Genomic DNA, 16410 nt, shown 5'->3' with positions numbered 1-16410 from the left:
GCATTTTTGATTTTCTGCAACAAATATAAGGTCTTCTCTCTGCACAGCTGCTGTTTTCTTTCAAGCCTTCATTTGGGGAACAAAAGCATGTTATGCTGGATGATATCAGCTTTGAGAACTGTGCAGAGGGAGACATCCCAGAGGAATCAGGCAACCTCTCATGTGATTTTGAAAAGGATACCTGTTCCTGGTACCATGACTACACAGCTAGTCTGTTGTGGAAGAGAAGCAATGGGGCATATGACGACCTAACTGGGAATGGTAAGCATTGCAATAAGGAGTTCATTGAGAGGAGAGAAGTGAGAAATTAAAACTTTCAGTTCATGGTCAAAGTTTTTAGAAACTTGCATATCATAAAAACAAACCTAACCAGACAGGCAATAACAACTAGTGCTTTGCAAATTTATTCATATTCCTTAAACTTTTTCACAATGTATTTCATTAGGATTTTTTGTGATAGACTAATTCAAAGTAGCACAATTGTGAATTAGAATGAAAAAGTAGGTGTTAGCATTAATCAGAGGAAGTGGCATGGATGATCATTGTAACTCTGAAGGGGCTAGCAGGGGTCTCAAACTCCAGTCCTCGAGGGCCACAGTCCTACAGTTTTTAGATGTGCCACAAGTACAAAACACTGGAATGAAAAGGCTTAATTACATCCTCCTTGTGTAGATAAGTTCTCCGAGCCTTGCTAATGACCTAATTATTCTATTCAGGTGTGGTGCAGCAGAGGCACATCTAAAAGTTGCAGGGCAGTGGCCCTCGAGGACTGGAGTTTGAGACCCCTGGTAAAGACATCAGCTTGGTTTAGATATGTTAGTCCACAGGTGTCAAACTCCAGTCCTGGAGGGCACCTACCCTGCAACTTTTAGATGTGCCTCTGCTGCACCACACCTGAATAGAATAATTAGGTCATTAGCAAGGCTCTGGAGAACTGATCTACACAAGAAGGAGGCAATTAAGCCATTTCATTCCAGTGTTTTGTACCTGTGGCACATCTAAAAAGAGCAGGACACCCCTGTGTTAGTCATGCATTCCACAAATTTTCCATTCTAAAGCAGCAAGAAGACAATCATTTTTGAAAGAATCCTGAAGTCCAGTTTGCAGCTTTCCAAACTCCATTTGGGGACTGAACAAACATGAAGGAGGAATGACCCACACTGTCCAGACTTAAAGCTTTTTTACAAAGAAATGTTTACACAAAATCAGGTTTCTATGTCAGAAGCTGTTAGAAACCTACCCCCAAAGATTTGTTGTTGCAATTGCCATGAAAACAGATTCTTGTAAAGTATTGTCTGTGGGTTTTCTGAATAAGTACTATCTTGTGTTGTTATAGTACTTAAAATTAATATTAGATCGATAAAATGTTGTGTCTGAAAAGGGTAAAGAAGTATTAATACTTTTGACTCTAAATACTTGCACTCAGATCAGTAATTTCTGCATGTTTGTATGAACAGATTGGTTGTGGAGTTAAAAAAAAAAAATAAAGCGAATTGCATTTCCATTTCTCCTTTCTCTACAGGTTACTTCATGCTTATAAAAGCTCAGAACCAAATGAATATATCATCATCAGCCAGGCTCATCAGCCTCCCTAAACCTGCCGTCCAAACTATCTGTGTGAGCTTCCATTACTACATATTTGGGAACAGCATTGGTATGTGGTTCCCTGCACACATCTATTCCACAAATAAAATAAGGCTTTTTAGCATTTTATCATAAAGTACAGTAATATTATAAAGTATCAGTAATTACAACAACTTCTGCTGTTGTAATCAGGATCCCTGAGGTTTATTACTAAACGCTCTGGGGAACCAGAAACAATCGTCTGGATGCGAAGTGGCACACAGGGAAACAAATGGTGGTTTGCAGATCTTACCTTCAATAGCGACAGACCAATACAGGTCATTACAGTTTATGATTTACATATTTTTGCTTTGACAATTAAAAATAGTTTGCCAATTGTGGAGGGTTAATTATCAGAAGTAAATAAGTCACCTTCATGTAGATTTAGAGTTGTGTATTCACATTTAGATGCATTGATGTCCTGAATCTTCACTTCAATTCATTCTCCAGTTCATTATAGAAGCTGTGGTGGGCGGCACACAGGGGAGCATTGCCATTGATGACGTTGAGGTGGCCACTAGTTTGAATGGCTTGTGTCCACCTGAGAGAGAGTGCACTTTCCAGGGTTCTCTTTGTGGCATGCAGCCTCATCCCTCTGCGAGCTTCAGCTGGGACCGGATCACAGGCATGTCCCAGCCAGCCAACTCTTCAGGTCCCACCAAAGATCACACTCTGGAGACAGAGCAAGGTCTGCAGCTTCATTACATGACATCTTGCAAAAATATCCATCCAGCCTTTCTGTTGTGTGTTTTTTTTGTTCCCATCATATTATAAACTCAAACCTGAGGGTGTTTTAATGTAATTTTGTTTGATAGGCCAACACAAAGTAGGGTTTTATTGTAATGCATAAGGGAGTGGTTTTTATTCATTTTTTTTCCTTTACAAATACAAAAACGGTGCAGAGATTAATCCTCACAGGCTGATGCTGCAACCGTTAGGTTTTATCGTTGGAAAGGTGAGGTCAGGATGATGTACAAACTGCAAGTAGAACTTCAAATCAACAAAGTCAACAAAAAGCTTTCTTTTTAGCATTCTCCCAAAAGAGCCAGTTTTATAGAATGCATTGCTGATAATTTTGGACCTCCTTAGTCAATTTGTTTAGTTGTACTATATGTCCTGCCATTTTCAGATGAAGGATTAAATCAGTCATTTCAAACTGCATTCCTTGAGGACTGGAGTCCTGCAACTTTTAGATGTGTCCCTTGTTCTACACACTGGAATTAAATGGTTAAACTGCCTTACTAGCATTCAGTCAAGCTCTACAAAGTTTTGCTAATGAGTTCAAATTGAAGTTAAGAGTGCTAAAGCAGAGACATATCTAAAAGTTGCAAGACTCTGGCCCTTGAGGATTGTAGTTTTAGACCACTGGATTAAGCAGTGCTCTGTGAGATGTTGGCAAATAGTTTTATATCTTACCTCTGGGGCTGCACAGTGGCGCAGTTGGTAGCACTGTTGCCTTGCAGCAAGAAGGTCCTGGGTTCGATTCCTGGCCGGGGTCTTTCTGCATGGAGTTTGCATGTTCTCCCTGTTCATGCGTGGGTTCTCTCCGGGTACTCCTGCTTCCTCCCACAAAAACATGACTGTTAGGTTAATTGGTCTATCTAAATTCTCCCTAGGTGTGAGTGTTGTGTGCATGGTTGTTTGTCCTGTATGTCTTTGTGTTGCCCTGCGACAGACTGGCGACCTGTCCAGGGTGAACCCCGCCTCGCGCCCGGAACGTAGCTGGAGATAGGCACCAGCAACCCTCCCGACCCCATTAGGGACAAGGGTGAACAGAAAATGGATGGATGGATGGATCTTACCTCTGCTTTAAGCTTATCATCAGCTTTATTCTTGACATGTCTGTTGTGTCTCTTGGCGATTTCGAGACTTTTGTTCACTAATTTTCTTTAACAAACTTGAGCTAGATTACACACAGATGAACTCTACTTATATGTTTGACTTTTGAAGTTGCACTGAATTTGATTTAGGGTTGTCCGGGTACAGAGGGTCATCTACTGTAAGCATGCTACACAGTATATAGACCCCATTTCATTAATAAAAAAAGTTTGAAGACAATGCACAATTTGCGTTCCACTTTACAATTATTCACTACTGTGATAAGTCTGTCACTTTCCGGTAAAATACAGAGGTTTACTGTATAATAATCGGTGCATCCAAGCAACACTGTGAGACATTTTTCTCTATTTGCAGGTTACTACCTGAGTGCCGGGTTATGGAAACACTCTGTGGGATCCAGAGGGGCTATGATATCTCTGATGGAGCCTACACCGCTCGATGGGGAGTGCCTAATGTTCTGGTATTACATGGAAGGAACAGGAGTGGGTGAACTGAGTGTTTACCTTCAAACTGACAGCCAAGAAAAAGCCACCAAGCTGTGGACAAGGATAGGCGATCAGGGATCGCACTGGCGGCATGGGAGAGTAACACTTTACAATCCAGAAAGCAATTATCAGGTAGCTACCCAGTCTCGCATTACCATCATGTTTGCAGATTATGATTTCTGGGGGAAAATTTAATCAAATATTAACTCATTTTATTCCTGTTATCAATTTTAGCAATAAATGAAAATATAAAAAAGGAGATTATTACACACATTTGGATGGTTTCACAGAAGTATATGTTCTTGTCTTTATGGGTTTTAATGATATTTTCAAAATCAATTTGGTTTATTAAAAGAAAATATTCAAGGGGTTTATTTTATCAGTTTGTTATTGTGGGTAAAATATCCTTTTTTGGAGTCGGGTAAATTAAATAAAATGGATGTATGAGTACCCTGTAAAAATCAGGACGTAGCATCTCTCTTCTCTTTTTCTGGAGTTAATTTCATGGATAAAATTACTTTAATCCAAGACAGGTAATCTATACCCACAGTACATTTATGTGCAAACAATGCCTAAAACATTTGATTAAATTTTGGTTTGTTCTCTACTTATCAGGTGGTGTTTGAAGCAATAGCCGGAGATGAACCAACGCGAGATATTGCTATTGATGACCTCACCGTCTTGAATGGTATCTGTCCCCCACCAGGTAATTGACAATGAATAAATTTGGTGTAGCTTTATAATTAGGCATGTTTGGAAGCATTAAAGCAGTTTGATTGTGGTAATGTGTTTTCTGTGTTTTGTATTGAAGGCTTTTGTGACTTTGAGATGGACTTCTGCAGCTGGGTAAACAATCCCCCAGCAGAGTCTGAAGTAGAGTGGGACTGGCTCTCAGGCCAAAGTGATGGACAATTTATTCCTACAAGAGACCACTCAACAAACTCTCCTTTAGGTGAGCAATCATACATCATGCAGAATTTCTTACAGTCATGATCTAACTTTGTAGAGGTTTTGTCTCCTTTTTCATAGATGCACTCCTAAACTTGCTAGTTATTTTACTAACCAAGTCAAACGGTTCTGTGTTAATTTAAGTCAGAGGTGGAAAGTGATGTAAAAAATTACGGTAAAGGTTGTTAAAATGAATAATCCATCTATTTTCTATACTTGTTTAATCCATTTGAACTCGCAGTTAAAGTCAATGTCTTTCTTCTGGTGTACAAGCACACAATTGAGTGCCAGTTATGGTAAAATTCATGTTTTTAGACCGTGGGAAGAAGATGGAGTGGAGAGAACATGCAGATTCCACACAGAAAGGCCCTAGTTGGGGCGTGCCATGGTGGCGTAGCGGCCCTAGTTGGGGCGTGCCATGGTGGCGTAGTGGTTAGCACGACCCGTATTTGGAGGCCTTGAGTCCTCGACGCGGCCATTGCGGGTTCGACTCCCGGACCCGACGACATTTGCCGCATGTCTTCCCCCCTCTCCTTCCCTGTTTCCTGTCAGCCTACTATCATATAAGGGACACTAGAGCCCACAAAAAAAGACCCCCTGGAGGGGTAAAAAAAAAAAAAGAAAGGCCCTAGTTGTGATTAAAACCCCAGTCAGTCCTTTAAGATAACATTAGCTACTAACAAAGGTGTCACATTTCAGAAATGTGACACCTTTGTTAGACCAAAAGTTTGGACACACCTTCTCATTGAATTCAATGAGAAAGTGTGTCCAAACTTTTGGTCTGTATTGAGTGTACTGTATATATATATATATATATATATATATATATATATAGCTTTGTAGCGAGATTTGGGTTGAGGACATGAACCAGCAGTTTTTAAAAGTTTATAGCTTCCATAACTGAAAGTCAGCCAATTCTCACTAAAATGTTGAAGTTGTTAATGTGTTCTTGAATAGAAAGACAAGTTATCTTAATTGTATATTTTTCAGTCATGTTTGAAATTAATTAATAAATTCAGTTTATTTATATGATGCATTTTGTTGCCACAGGCCACTTTGCATTTTTAAGGCCCCTTAAGTCTGAAAAAGAAGAAATTGCCCAGTTGGAGAGTGAGTCCATGGAAGCAGTAGAAAGTGGTTGCATAAAGATCTGGCACCACGCTCAAGGATGGCGTATTGGTAAGTACATTTTACTTTTTCTTTAACAATTAATAGAAATCAGTTACTGTATTTTTTCCAGCTTTTGGTTTTGTGTCTTATCCCTGACGTTTACAGGTAGGGAACATTGTGTTTCTGGGAAATCCTTTCGAGACTCCTGATACGCATGGCATTAGATAATTTTGTTCTTTCTTTAAAATGCTTTTTTTTCCCACCAAATTTCTCATACAAATGCATTGATTTTTTCCCCCTTAATGTGTGCTTATTTTCTTTCTTTAATATTATGATATACAGTATAGTTCTTCAGCTGGACCATTTTTATGTCAGCAAGAGTCAGAAGCTCACAATTCTGTATTTGCCAGAAACCTCACATAAAAATCTTAACATATTTCTTTGTCGCATTGTTTTTAAAGTTTGTTGGAAAAAGGATAGAAGAGTATGAGTCTGTAACATTACCATTAAAGGAATTTTGGCCCACTGTTCTCTTAAAAAATGTTTTAATTGAACCAAAATGAAGGACAATCTGAATTCTGAAGCTAGACTTGACTTTGGCATAACAAACATGATTTATCTATTTGTTGTGCATCATTTCATTGGGGTTTGTTTAGTTGATTCAAATCATTGTCCTTCAGGAACGTTCCAACTTTAGTTACCAAATAAAAAAGGATTTGTGCTTAAATGTGTCATTTATGTGCAAAATTTCAGTTAAAATTTGTGCATCCATCCAGTTTTTAGTTTTGTCTCTCTTATTGAGAAAACAAATGTTTCTTTTGACCATCTGTAAATATGATCTTTTTTAAAATTGTTTTGTTTTCTCACTGATAATTTTTGGTGCTTTCAGGACCATCAGACATTACACTAACAGTGTTTTTAAGTGAGGCTGGTGTTCTGCATCCCCTATTCAGTACTAATGGTTACATGAATTCCACTTGGATTCAAGACAGAGTGAATTACAATTCATCCAGTCTTCACAAGGTTACTTATTTAGAATTTTATTTCACATTTTCATTATTGCGTTTCTTTTGGGCTTCTTGTGCTTGAATTTATTTTAAAGCTCTAAAATCTGATAATTGTACTTTTGACTGCAGATTATTTTACAAGCCCACTGTCCAGTTGGAAATGACCAAAGTTTTGCACTAGATGATATCCATATCATCCGAGGCAAATCTTGCGAAGATCTTGTCCCCACCACGACCAACCCTCCCACCACAACTACCAGTGCTTCACCCTCTAACATGGACTGCAGCTTTGAAAAAGGTCAAACTCAAAGATTTAAGTTCAAGTAACATAACATAGTAACATAGACATCTACATTTTGCTTTTTGGGTTCTTTTGATGAAATTTTAGATTTTTTAATGAAGTTCAGTTTGTATAATTCAGTGTGTGCTTCTTGTTAAACAGGTTTGTGTAACTGGGTCCAGGAGGACACTGATGATATAAGCTGGACTCTCAGCAAAGGACTTCAAGTGGAGGGCGTGTGGAATGGGCCTCAGTATGATCACACTGTTGACAGTGATCAAGGTACTGCCATTTGACGATGACACAAATCACCACCTGGCTGAATGATGCAGCAGTTGTTAGTACTGTTGTTTTGGAACAAGAATATCCTGGGTAAAAATCCTAGCCAGGGGTATTTTTGGACTGAGTGTGCATGTTCCTTCCAAGCATCCGGATTTGTCCGGGTTCAAACAGTCCAGACATTTGCATGTTAGGTCAATTTTTCCATCTGAGCTGGCCTTATGGGTGTGTGCCTTTGCATAATTGTTTGTCCTGTGATGTCAAGGCAACATTTCCTGTGTGTACTCTCTCACCAAATAACTGTTGTAGATGAGCAAAACTGGTCTCTGTGTATTTTTCAGTACACAAAAATAATATGTCTTAAACGAACAACTGTGGAGAAATCTGACATGCTTTTCCAAATTAACATTTTTTTGTCTTCTGTCTTTACAAAGGTTTCTTTTTACTGCTGAATGGATCTGGTTTGAAGGATGGTGAGAAGGCTGTTACCTCGGTTTCTGTCTCTCATCTTTGGTCACAGAGCTGTATTCAGTTCTGGTATTATATGCTGGGGCCGTCAGTATCCACCCTGAATCTGCTGATTCAAACCGTATGTAACCAAATAGGCTTCATGCAACTGTTGCATAAAATACACTTCTCACAGAATTTTACTCCATGTTAGAAGTCCTCTGAAATCTTGGTCTGGACTCGTCAAGGAACCCAAAACCCGGACTGGATCAGAACACAAGTAGCTGTAAACTTTACTGACGCACTTCAGGTAATTGTTTACAAAAGTATATATTCATCTTTTTCAAACCTGTTGCAGCACTGCTGTCACTTTAAATTTTGCAGCCAACATTGTTTTCTAAACGTATGTTATTATGTAAAAATCTTTAAATTGATTAGTTCACAAACAGAATCCAGAACATGGATTGGCTTCAAAATATTACCCGTCTCATTAATCTGTTAACAGATAAAGTTCAGTGGGCAGAGGAACATCCATAGTCACGGATTCATTGCTATTGATGACATTACAGTGAGAGCGGGAAGCTGCAGTAATCAGAGTATGTAAACTCTTAGGTTAAAATGAGGCCAAATTCTTACAGTTTGATTTTTGAATGCATTTCCAAATTAAATCTGTTTTCAGATGAATGTGGATTTGATTCGGACTGGTGTGAATTTGAGAATCGCCTTAGTGACAGGGGTCTCTGGAATCGCACAAGGGGAACAAAGCATCAAGTGGATAAGACTTATGGGACTGAAAATGGTCAGTACTGAACTGTGTCAGAGTGCAACTACAAAGTTATGCAAGAATGCACTTATACTGTTATAGATGTCACTTGTGATGTAAAAAGTCATTGCTGATCAAACCTTTCCTGTTCTGAAAGGCAAACTTAATTTTCAGGATGAAACTGGGACCAAATGGCAAGGAAAAAAAATACAAACATCATCAAAAAGTGTATAGTTGATTAAAACCTTAAAATAACTGCTTAAAAAATAATTGTACAGAAAAATCTTTTTAAAAATGCAAATCTAATAAAAATTTGTTTGCCTTAGAGAAGTGAAATGATATAACTTTTACTGTGTGCTGCAGAGTGTATTGTGCATGGCAACAGCAATTTTAATGTTTTGGACAAAGAACAAAACACCAGTGGTTGCTGTTAACTACAGCATTATGATAAACTATGTTGCTTAGGCATACTGATCAGATATTATAATGAAGCAATGTTATTGTCCTCTAATCTCTTTAGTTGGTAATTTTACTGATTCTTAAATATTCTACACTAAGACTATTTGTGCACCATGCAGGGACGGGAAAAGTAGTGGGCACAAATTATTGTTAAAAGATTAAAACATTCCATGTCTGCAAAAAGTAGCCTGTTTTCTTGTATATTTTTCAGGATTCTACATGTCTGTGATGATATCAGATTCTGAGCAGAAGGAGACAGTTGAGCTGCTCTCCCGTCTGTACTCTTCAGATACAGAGATGTGTGTACGCTTCTGGTAGGTCCAGTACTACTAACACACTCATTTATACACAACTGTCTAATTTATCTTCTAGTCTGGATATAAATGTGCATGTTATTTCAGGTACATGTTGCCTGCAGAGACCTCCAGCTATCTTTCTGTTCACGTGCTGAGAAGTGGGCAGCTTGGCGATGTCCTTTGGCGTCGCTCTGTATTCCTCTCCAAACACTGGGAAGTGGCTGAGGTCACTGTGTCCTCACCTGCACCTTTTAATGTAAATTAACATTAATAACAATACATTGTTTAAAGCTTGTATCCAGGATTGACCTTATTTTTTTATCAATTTCCAATAAATCTAATCATTTCAGGTGGTATTTCAGTCCGTTCATGTGCCTGGCACCAAAGATACTGTAAAAATAGATGATTTCTCTGTGAGGAATGGAGCTTGTTCTACTCCTGCCAGCTGTGACTTTGAGTCTGGACAATGCACATGGGTCAACGTGCACACAGAAGATGGACATGGGTGGGTCATGTCCCACGGAGGCTCCCATGGACCACCAATGGACCACACCACTCAAACCTCAGATGGTAATCCTTATGCTGCAGTGTGTAAAATGGTTCATTCCCGAAAGGTGCATTTTATTATTGCTAACTAATAACTAAAAGCAGAAAATAGAAACAGACCATGCTATTTTTTTCACTTTATTAGGAAATGCATTTTTTGAAACTGTAAAACAAAAACACATTTCTTTATATATATAGAACCTAAACCTGGTGGATTTTTTCTCGAATTTGCACTAGCAAAGAAAATTTATGCTTACTGCTGCTAAAATAATTTTTTACATTGTAAAAAGGGAAATAGTTTCTTATTTGTTTCAAGATCCTATTATTTTGGTTAAGTCTCACTCTTAGTCTCCTACAGGGTCTTTTTCAGTTTGACTTTGTTTTTGTGACCGAGACAAGATTTGCCTCCTCTGTGTGCTGTAATAAATCCCAATTAGCTAAATAAAGTAATATTTTCAACTTCACTTTGATCCTGTTGCAACTATGGCTTGTCAGAATCTTTAAAAAATAATTAAAAACTGACAGATTTAGATATTTTTTCTGATATTGCCCCATTAATATTGCCCAGCTTATGCCAATTTACATATGGTAATTTACTTGTGAACTTATAAATTATTACAGCTGTCAGACATTGACTTTTTGGATTTTACATTTACCTTCTGTTTACTTGCAGGTTGGTTTTTGCTGAGCTCAGCATTGCACCAAGGCCAACACAGCGTAGCACAGGTTGTGTCTGAATGGATCCAACTGCAGGACACCCCATCTTGTCTCACCTTCTGGTACCATATGGATAGCAGGTGAGCATAGAATATCCCAAACATATCACATCAAGGCTTTTTAACCTAGATTGAGTGACAGTAAAGTACAAGGATGGACATTATCCTGTTGTTTCCTCACTAACTTCCTCAGGAAGTGCGAACAAAAGTCATTTAGACATGAATCACCTGCTTCACTTTGTGCAACACTAAGAGAAGTTGTGTATCAGAGTTCATCAGTGAACCAAGAGAATAATTTTATCCCATTAACAGCAGCCCAAAAGATGTAAGAATCTTGCCTAACAGTTTGTTTCCTACAAGCTGAAACAAGGAAAGTAGCTATTTTCCCAGAAAAATGAATGAGAACACTCTGAGTAATTGTCCCAGAAAATCTTGGAAAATGAATCATTTCATTTTGCAGAAATGTGAAAAAAAAGTATTTTTTTTTTGTTTTTTTTTTTCTTTCTCTCAGTGATTCTGGCACATTAAGGTTGTTTGTACATTCGGACCGAGGAGAGGAGACTCTAATGTTTCATAGCAACAGCAGTGGCAGCAGCTGGACCCGATTCTCCCAGTCAGTTTACATATCCGAATCTTTTCAGGTAAATCAAAACAATCGCCACAGTTGGAATAAATTACAATGCCTCGCAACAGTATTCATATTCATTGAGTTGTTCACATTCATGTGAACAACTGAAATACAAATTTCAATGAATTGTATTGGGGTGTTATTTGATAGACCAGGTCAAAGTAGCGTGTAGCTGTGAAACTGAAGGCAATAATAGAAGAATGTATTTTTTTTCTAATAAAATATGATTTGGTATTCTCCAATCTTGGGATTATTTTTGTGTGTTCTTGGATAGAAACCAATGGAGAGCATCTGAACGTCAGTGATCAGTTATTGCCACAGATTAGAAACTAGATTTCTGATGTGGACTTTGATCTAAACCGGTGAATTATGGCTCTGGGCTCATGTTTCGTGTTCTTTTCTTGCTGGAAGGTGAACCTCAAGTCTTATGTGGCCTGTGACAGGCGTTTCCTGTGGAATTAGCATTAGCAAGTACTACTGGGGTTGCTTGTAGGATTGACCTATATTTAGCTCCATCCATCACCTTTAACTGTTCCTGCTGAAGAAAAGCATCACCACATATTGCTTCCAACTCTATGTTTTGTGGTGAGAATGGGGTCTTTTTGCACTTTGGCTATAAAGGTCAATTTTGGTCTCATCTGAATAGAACTCCTGTTTCTGCAGAGGACTGTTGACTAACTGCATTCATTACGCCATATTCCTTAAAGGACAGAATAGTTGAGTGCAGGACTAATACCTTTTCTGTCCACAGATTTTCATATCTTAGTTGTAGATCTCTGCATATTCTCCAGAGTTATTATGAGTCTCTTGTCTGCTTCTCCAATCAATGCTTTTCTTGACCAGCCCGTCAGCTTTGATGGACCGCATAGTCTTTGTAGGCATGATCTTTCCATTTTTAGATGATTGGTTATTGTGTGCAAATCTTGTGATATTGTTCTATAACCTAACCCAGCTTTAAACCTCTGCACAACATTCTGTCTGCTGTGTTCCTTCTTTGTCTTCATGATGCTCTTTGTTTGCTAATGTTCTCTAACAAACCTCTGAGGCCTTCACACCATTGGTGTAATTGTACTGAGATTAAATTGCATGTGGGTGTACTCTTACTGACTGGCTTAGTTCGGAAGACAATTAGTTGTCCTATAACATGTTTTGGGAAATCTCAGTAAAAGAGCCTGGAAATATTTGCAACACACATTTTAAATCATGTATAATTTTTCTTGTAAATAGAAAAATGTAAGAAGATCCATTACATCTAAGAACTTAAGCAGCAGTATTTAAGCTGTTTGCATCCTCTCAACAACAGCTTATGATTGAGGCAGGAAGCAACAACAAGGGATTTATTGCCATTGATGACATCAGTCTCACAGAGGGTCTTTGCCCAGGTACTTGTGTTTTTATTTTCAGTCGTCCTCTTCTTCTTCTAATATAAGCATACTTTGTGGTAAATACAACTTTTTTCTTTATAGAAAATGAAACAGGAGGATTTGAGGGCTGTTCATTTGAAAATGGCACCTGTGACTGGCAGGATATCAGCGTTGGACAGGTCCAGTGGGTGAGAGGAAGGAACGGCACGGTGGATAGTGGACCCTCTGTGGACAACACACTAGGAACTGAGCTGGGTAAGGTTCTCCAAAATCAAAGATAACAATGTTGATTGCCATTATGGGAATCAGTTCTCCACAATACATAAAAACCTGATTCCAGCATCATAATGAGGGGTTTGTTAGAAGAAACAAAGAAGCTGAATATGACTTTTTTTTCTGTTTCCTCTTTTGTGCTGCATATGCAAGGAATGCTGTGTGTTGTTAGCCACAGTTTCCTCATCCCTGCATGGGTTTGGATTGCGCCATTTAAGTGCTTGTGCTAAACAGAAAATCTCTCCATCTTTGATGTTTTTCCAAATCTGCAAAGCAGAGTTTTAGTTTTCTAAGTGTTAATTCTAAGATTTAAAGCGCCTCTTCTCCCCATATTTTGAAATCTGTTGGTTTACAACAAATCAGTATTTCTTCTTGCAATATTTGTTCTGCCCTGATTTGTATTTTGTTAATTTATGCACCACATAAGTTTTCACATAAACAAAGGACTTGGGTGATCCTTTCAGGTTGGTACATGGGATTGGAGGCTGATAGAGGGGGAGAAATGAGTCCTGCTACGCTGCAAAGTCCCATCATGAAAGAGGCCAGCTCTACTTGTACACTACAGTTTTACCTCAACATGCATGGAGAGGGTATGTTTTATAATCGTATGTCTGCAGGTACAGAAATCTATGAAATATAAAGTCTTTGGATTCCCCCTATGTGAAAGCTTGTTTGTAACTGTTTCAGAGTCAGAGCTAAAGGTGCTCTTAAAGGAAGGCCCCAGGATCACCACATTGTGGTGGCTAGCTGGAAACAATGGAGATTTGTGGCAGCACAGCAATGTTGTGATTGGCCGGATTCCCCAGGATTTTACCCTCTTGTTTGAAGCTTCCACTAACTTCAACAAACCAGGACATGTTGCTGTAGATGACATCGACTTCACCAACTGCTCCCTTCCTGGTAGGCCACTAGCTTATTGAGCGCTTTTATCTAATTTATTTTAATCAAATTTCTATTCACTTCAAAGTTTTGGACCTCCTTTGTAGAACCCCAGTCGTGTTCCGAGAATACATTCATGTGCAACAACAGCGCATGTATTGATCCCAGCCATGTTTGTGACTTCAGCGATGACTGCGGGGACCGGTCTGATGAGAATGACTGTGGTGAGCTTCTACACTGTCTGCTGAAAGCAGTAAAGACGCAAAAATCACAAATGTCAAAAAGCATCAGAGCTCGATATTTAAATCTGTAAATCTACAATAAAAAGTATTTTATTTTATGTATCTGTTGTTTTTTAAATTAGCAATTTAAGCCGCTCAAACTCTACCTCCTTCTCTACTTTCTATATATACAGAAACTCAAGGTGTGGTGGAGCGTTGCAACTTTGAACAAGGCCTGTGTTCTTGGGCAAACAGTGATGTGGACACACCAGGAGGTGATTGGACACGGCAGGCAGGAGAGGAAGGCTGGCCCAGGCATGGTCCTCCGAGGGATCACACTCACAACTTGGCCACAGGTATAATAAACTCTCAGAGATGCTTTTACCACTTCTCTTCATCAATAGTTACAGTCTCAGCTGAAGATGTTCCAATATTTTTTAAGTTTCAGTTGTATTCCAATGGTTTTTATTATTATTATTATTAGTATTATTATTATTATTATTATTATTATTATTATTAATTATGAACAGGTCACTATATTACACCTGGGAGTCACCTGACTGAAACGGGCCAGATGTCTGAGATTCTTTCAAAGACATTGTTACCAAGCTTTAACTGCACTGTGAGTCTCTTGTTCATTTATTGCATGCATCACATAAAGGAAAATGCATCTTTAGGTGTTCTTTTGGGTCATTTTCTCCACCATTAAATAAATTAAAAATAAGACCATTTTAAACCCCTTCAGACAGATGATTAAATGTTAAAGGGGCTACAACATCTACAGAGAAATATATTGGAACCTAACTATAAAACATATATTAACAAAATCTCACTCGGAATATTTTAGAAAGAATCTATTAAATTGATGCAGCAATCTAACATTAAGAAATAATAGTTTTTAATAACATTTCCGCTGTCATATTCATTGGTACCCCTGATGGTCCTTTTAAAAAATTACTCTGAGCATTTTAATGCTTTAGTTTAGTTTAGAAGTTCTAATTAAGTACACATTGTGTAACTAATTAAATTCACTTCTCTCTGTGTGTTATAACCTTGTAAAACATTGTATAAAAAAAAACAAAAAAAACAACTAAGTGCTGTCTTGTTGGCAAAATGGGGCCATACAAAGTAAGATGGCTATCATTTGTGAATTGGATTTTGTTAAAAGTTGTTAAAATATGTAATATTTATCCTTACCAACAAAAATTTACTCAAATTATTGATTTTGGGTTATGATTTTTTTATATATATATATATATATATATATATATTATTCTGTGTGGGATTAGACTCCTGTAATAAAAACTCTCTTTATTTTAAGACTTTTTGAGAATCTTTACTAGTGATTAAAGAAAACAAAATTTGTAGTATAAAAAAATAATGACTAGTGTTGTACTCATATATTACATATACAATTATGTTGCAGTATTTGCTCTTTTTATTGCCTGTCTAAAACCTGTCTCTGCTCCATAAATTCTTTACTTTCCCTGCTGGCTGAAATATTTTTTATGTTGCAATACTTATATTTCTTTCATTTACTATTTGAACCTTTTAGGTGAGATTCTTTTACTTCAGCATGAGTGATGATTCAGCTCACTTGACAGCCAAGTCCAGAACACTGATGTCTGGTATTGATGACAAAATGCTGTGGATCAGGGGATCCTCCCACAGCTATAGTTGGCAGAGGGCAAAGGTCACTTTCTCCTCCTCAGTCATTAGCAAGGTCTGTGGAAGCTAACGCAAAATGGTCTTTTGTATTAAAAGTCTGACTACATTACAAATGCCTGTCATAAAGAAGAAGAATCAATAACAAAAGAAAATGTCTCCTCCTCAGATTGCTTTTAGATATGAGCTTGGGGACACTGAAAGAGGGCTTGTTGCCCTCGATGACATCTCTTTCTCCAGGGAATGCATTTTTGACCCTGAAAACAGCAAACTGCCCGAAACATTGCCTACCTCTTCCCCACATACACCTCCAGTAACAACCACACCTATGAGTCCCTGCCAGGTATGTGAAAGCTTAGTAAGTTGAATGTCTACTTTGAAAATTCAAAATATATTAATTAAGGTCTCTGTCTTTGTACCTGCAGGATAATGAGTTTTTTTGCAGGCGTTCTGCTGGGAAAGTGTGTATTCCTGTGATGTTACAGTGTAATTATTATCCAGATTGCCCTGAAGGAGAAGATGAGTCTGGCTGTGGTGAGCATTTAAAATGCATCTCTTTTATAATTAAACCATACTGTAGTA

The 16410-nt window shown here is 38.0% G+C and overlaps 1 protein-coding gene across 3 annotated transcripts in view; it reads left to right on the top strand.

Moving 5' to 3' along the window:
- Positions 1 to 16410, top strand: part of LOC114146810 (MAM and LDL-receptor class A domain-containing protein 1) — a 28071-nt gene that overhangs the window by 3016 nt on the left and 8645 nt on the right. For all 3 annotated transcript variants that reach the window (XM_028021197.1, XM_028021199.1, XM_028021198.1), the window contains 30 exons: positions 48 to 261; positions 1523 to 1654; positions 1777 to 1901; positions 2074 to 2311; positions 3817 to 4079; positions 4563 to 4653; positions 4759 to 4899; positions 5946 to 6074; positions 6895 to 7028; positions 7142 to 7310; positions 7455 to 7574; positions 8006 to 8160; positions 8233 to 8328; positions 8524 to 8614; positions 8698 to 8817; positions 9452 to 9554; positions 9642 to 9792; positions 9887 to 10106; positions 10756 to 10879; positions 11310 to 11439; positions 12730 to 12808; positions 12893 to 13045; positions 13528 to 13653; positions 13751 to 13963; positions 14050 to 14166; positions 14358 to 14519; positions 14694 to 14785; positions 15719 to 15886; positions 15998 to 16171; positions 16254 to 16362. In XM_028021197.1, coding sequence (XP_027876998.1) covers positions 48 to 261; positions 1523 to 1654; positions 1777 to 1901; positions 2074 to 2311; positions 3817 to 4079; positions 4563 to 4653; positions 4759 to 4899; positions 5946 to 6074; positions 6895 to 7028; positions 7142 to 7310; positions 7455 to 7574; positions 8006 to 8160; positions 8233 to 8328; positions 8524 to 8614; positions 8698 to 8817; positions 9452 to 9554; positions 9642 to 9792; positions 9887 to 10106; positions 10756 to 10879; positions 11310 to 11439; positions 12730 to 12808; positions 12893 to 13045; positions 13528 to 13653; positions 13751 to 13963; positions 14050 to 14166; positions 14358 to 14519; positions 14694 to 14785; positions 15719 to 15886; positions 15998 to 16171; positions 16254 to 16362 — 4339 coding nt within the window. The remainder of the gene's footprint in view (positions 1 to 47; positions 262 to 1522; positions 1655 to 1776; positions 1902 to 2073; positions 2312 to 3816; positions 4080 to 4562; positions 4654 to 4758; positions 4900 to 5945; positions 6075 to 6894; positions 7029 to 7141; positions 7311 to 7454; positions 7575 to 8005; positions 8161 to 8232; positions 8329 to 8523; positions 8615 to 8697; positions 8818 to 9451; positions 9555 to 9641; positions 9793 to 9886; positions 10107 to 10755; positions 10880 to 11309; positions 11440 to 12729; positions 12809 to 12892; positions 13046 to 13527; positions 13654 to 13750; positions 13964 to 14049; positions 14167 to 14357; positions 14520 to 14693; positions 14786 to 15718; positions 15887 to 15997; positions 16172 to 16253; positions 16363 to 16410) is intronic.

Source organism: Xiphophorus couchianus, chromosome 6 (genome assembly GCF_001444195.1).
Source record: "Xiphophorus couchianus chromosome 6, X_couchianus-1.0, whole genome shotgun sequence".
Lineage (NCBI taxonomy): Eukaryota > Metazoa > Chordata > Actinopteri > Cyprinodontiformes > Poeciliidae > Xiphophorus > Xiphophorus couchianus.
Note: the sequence above shows the minus strand (reverse complement) of the source record. Positions and strands in the feature narration are given on the sequence as shown.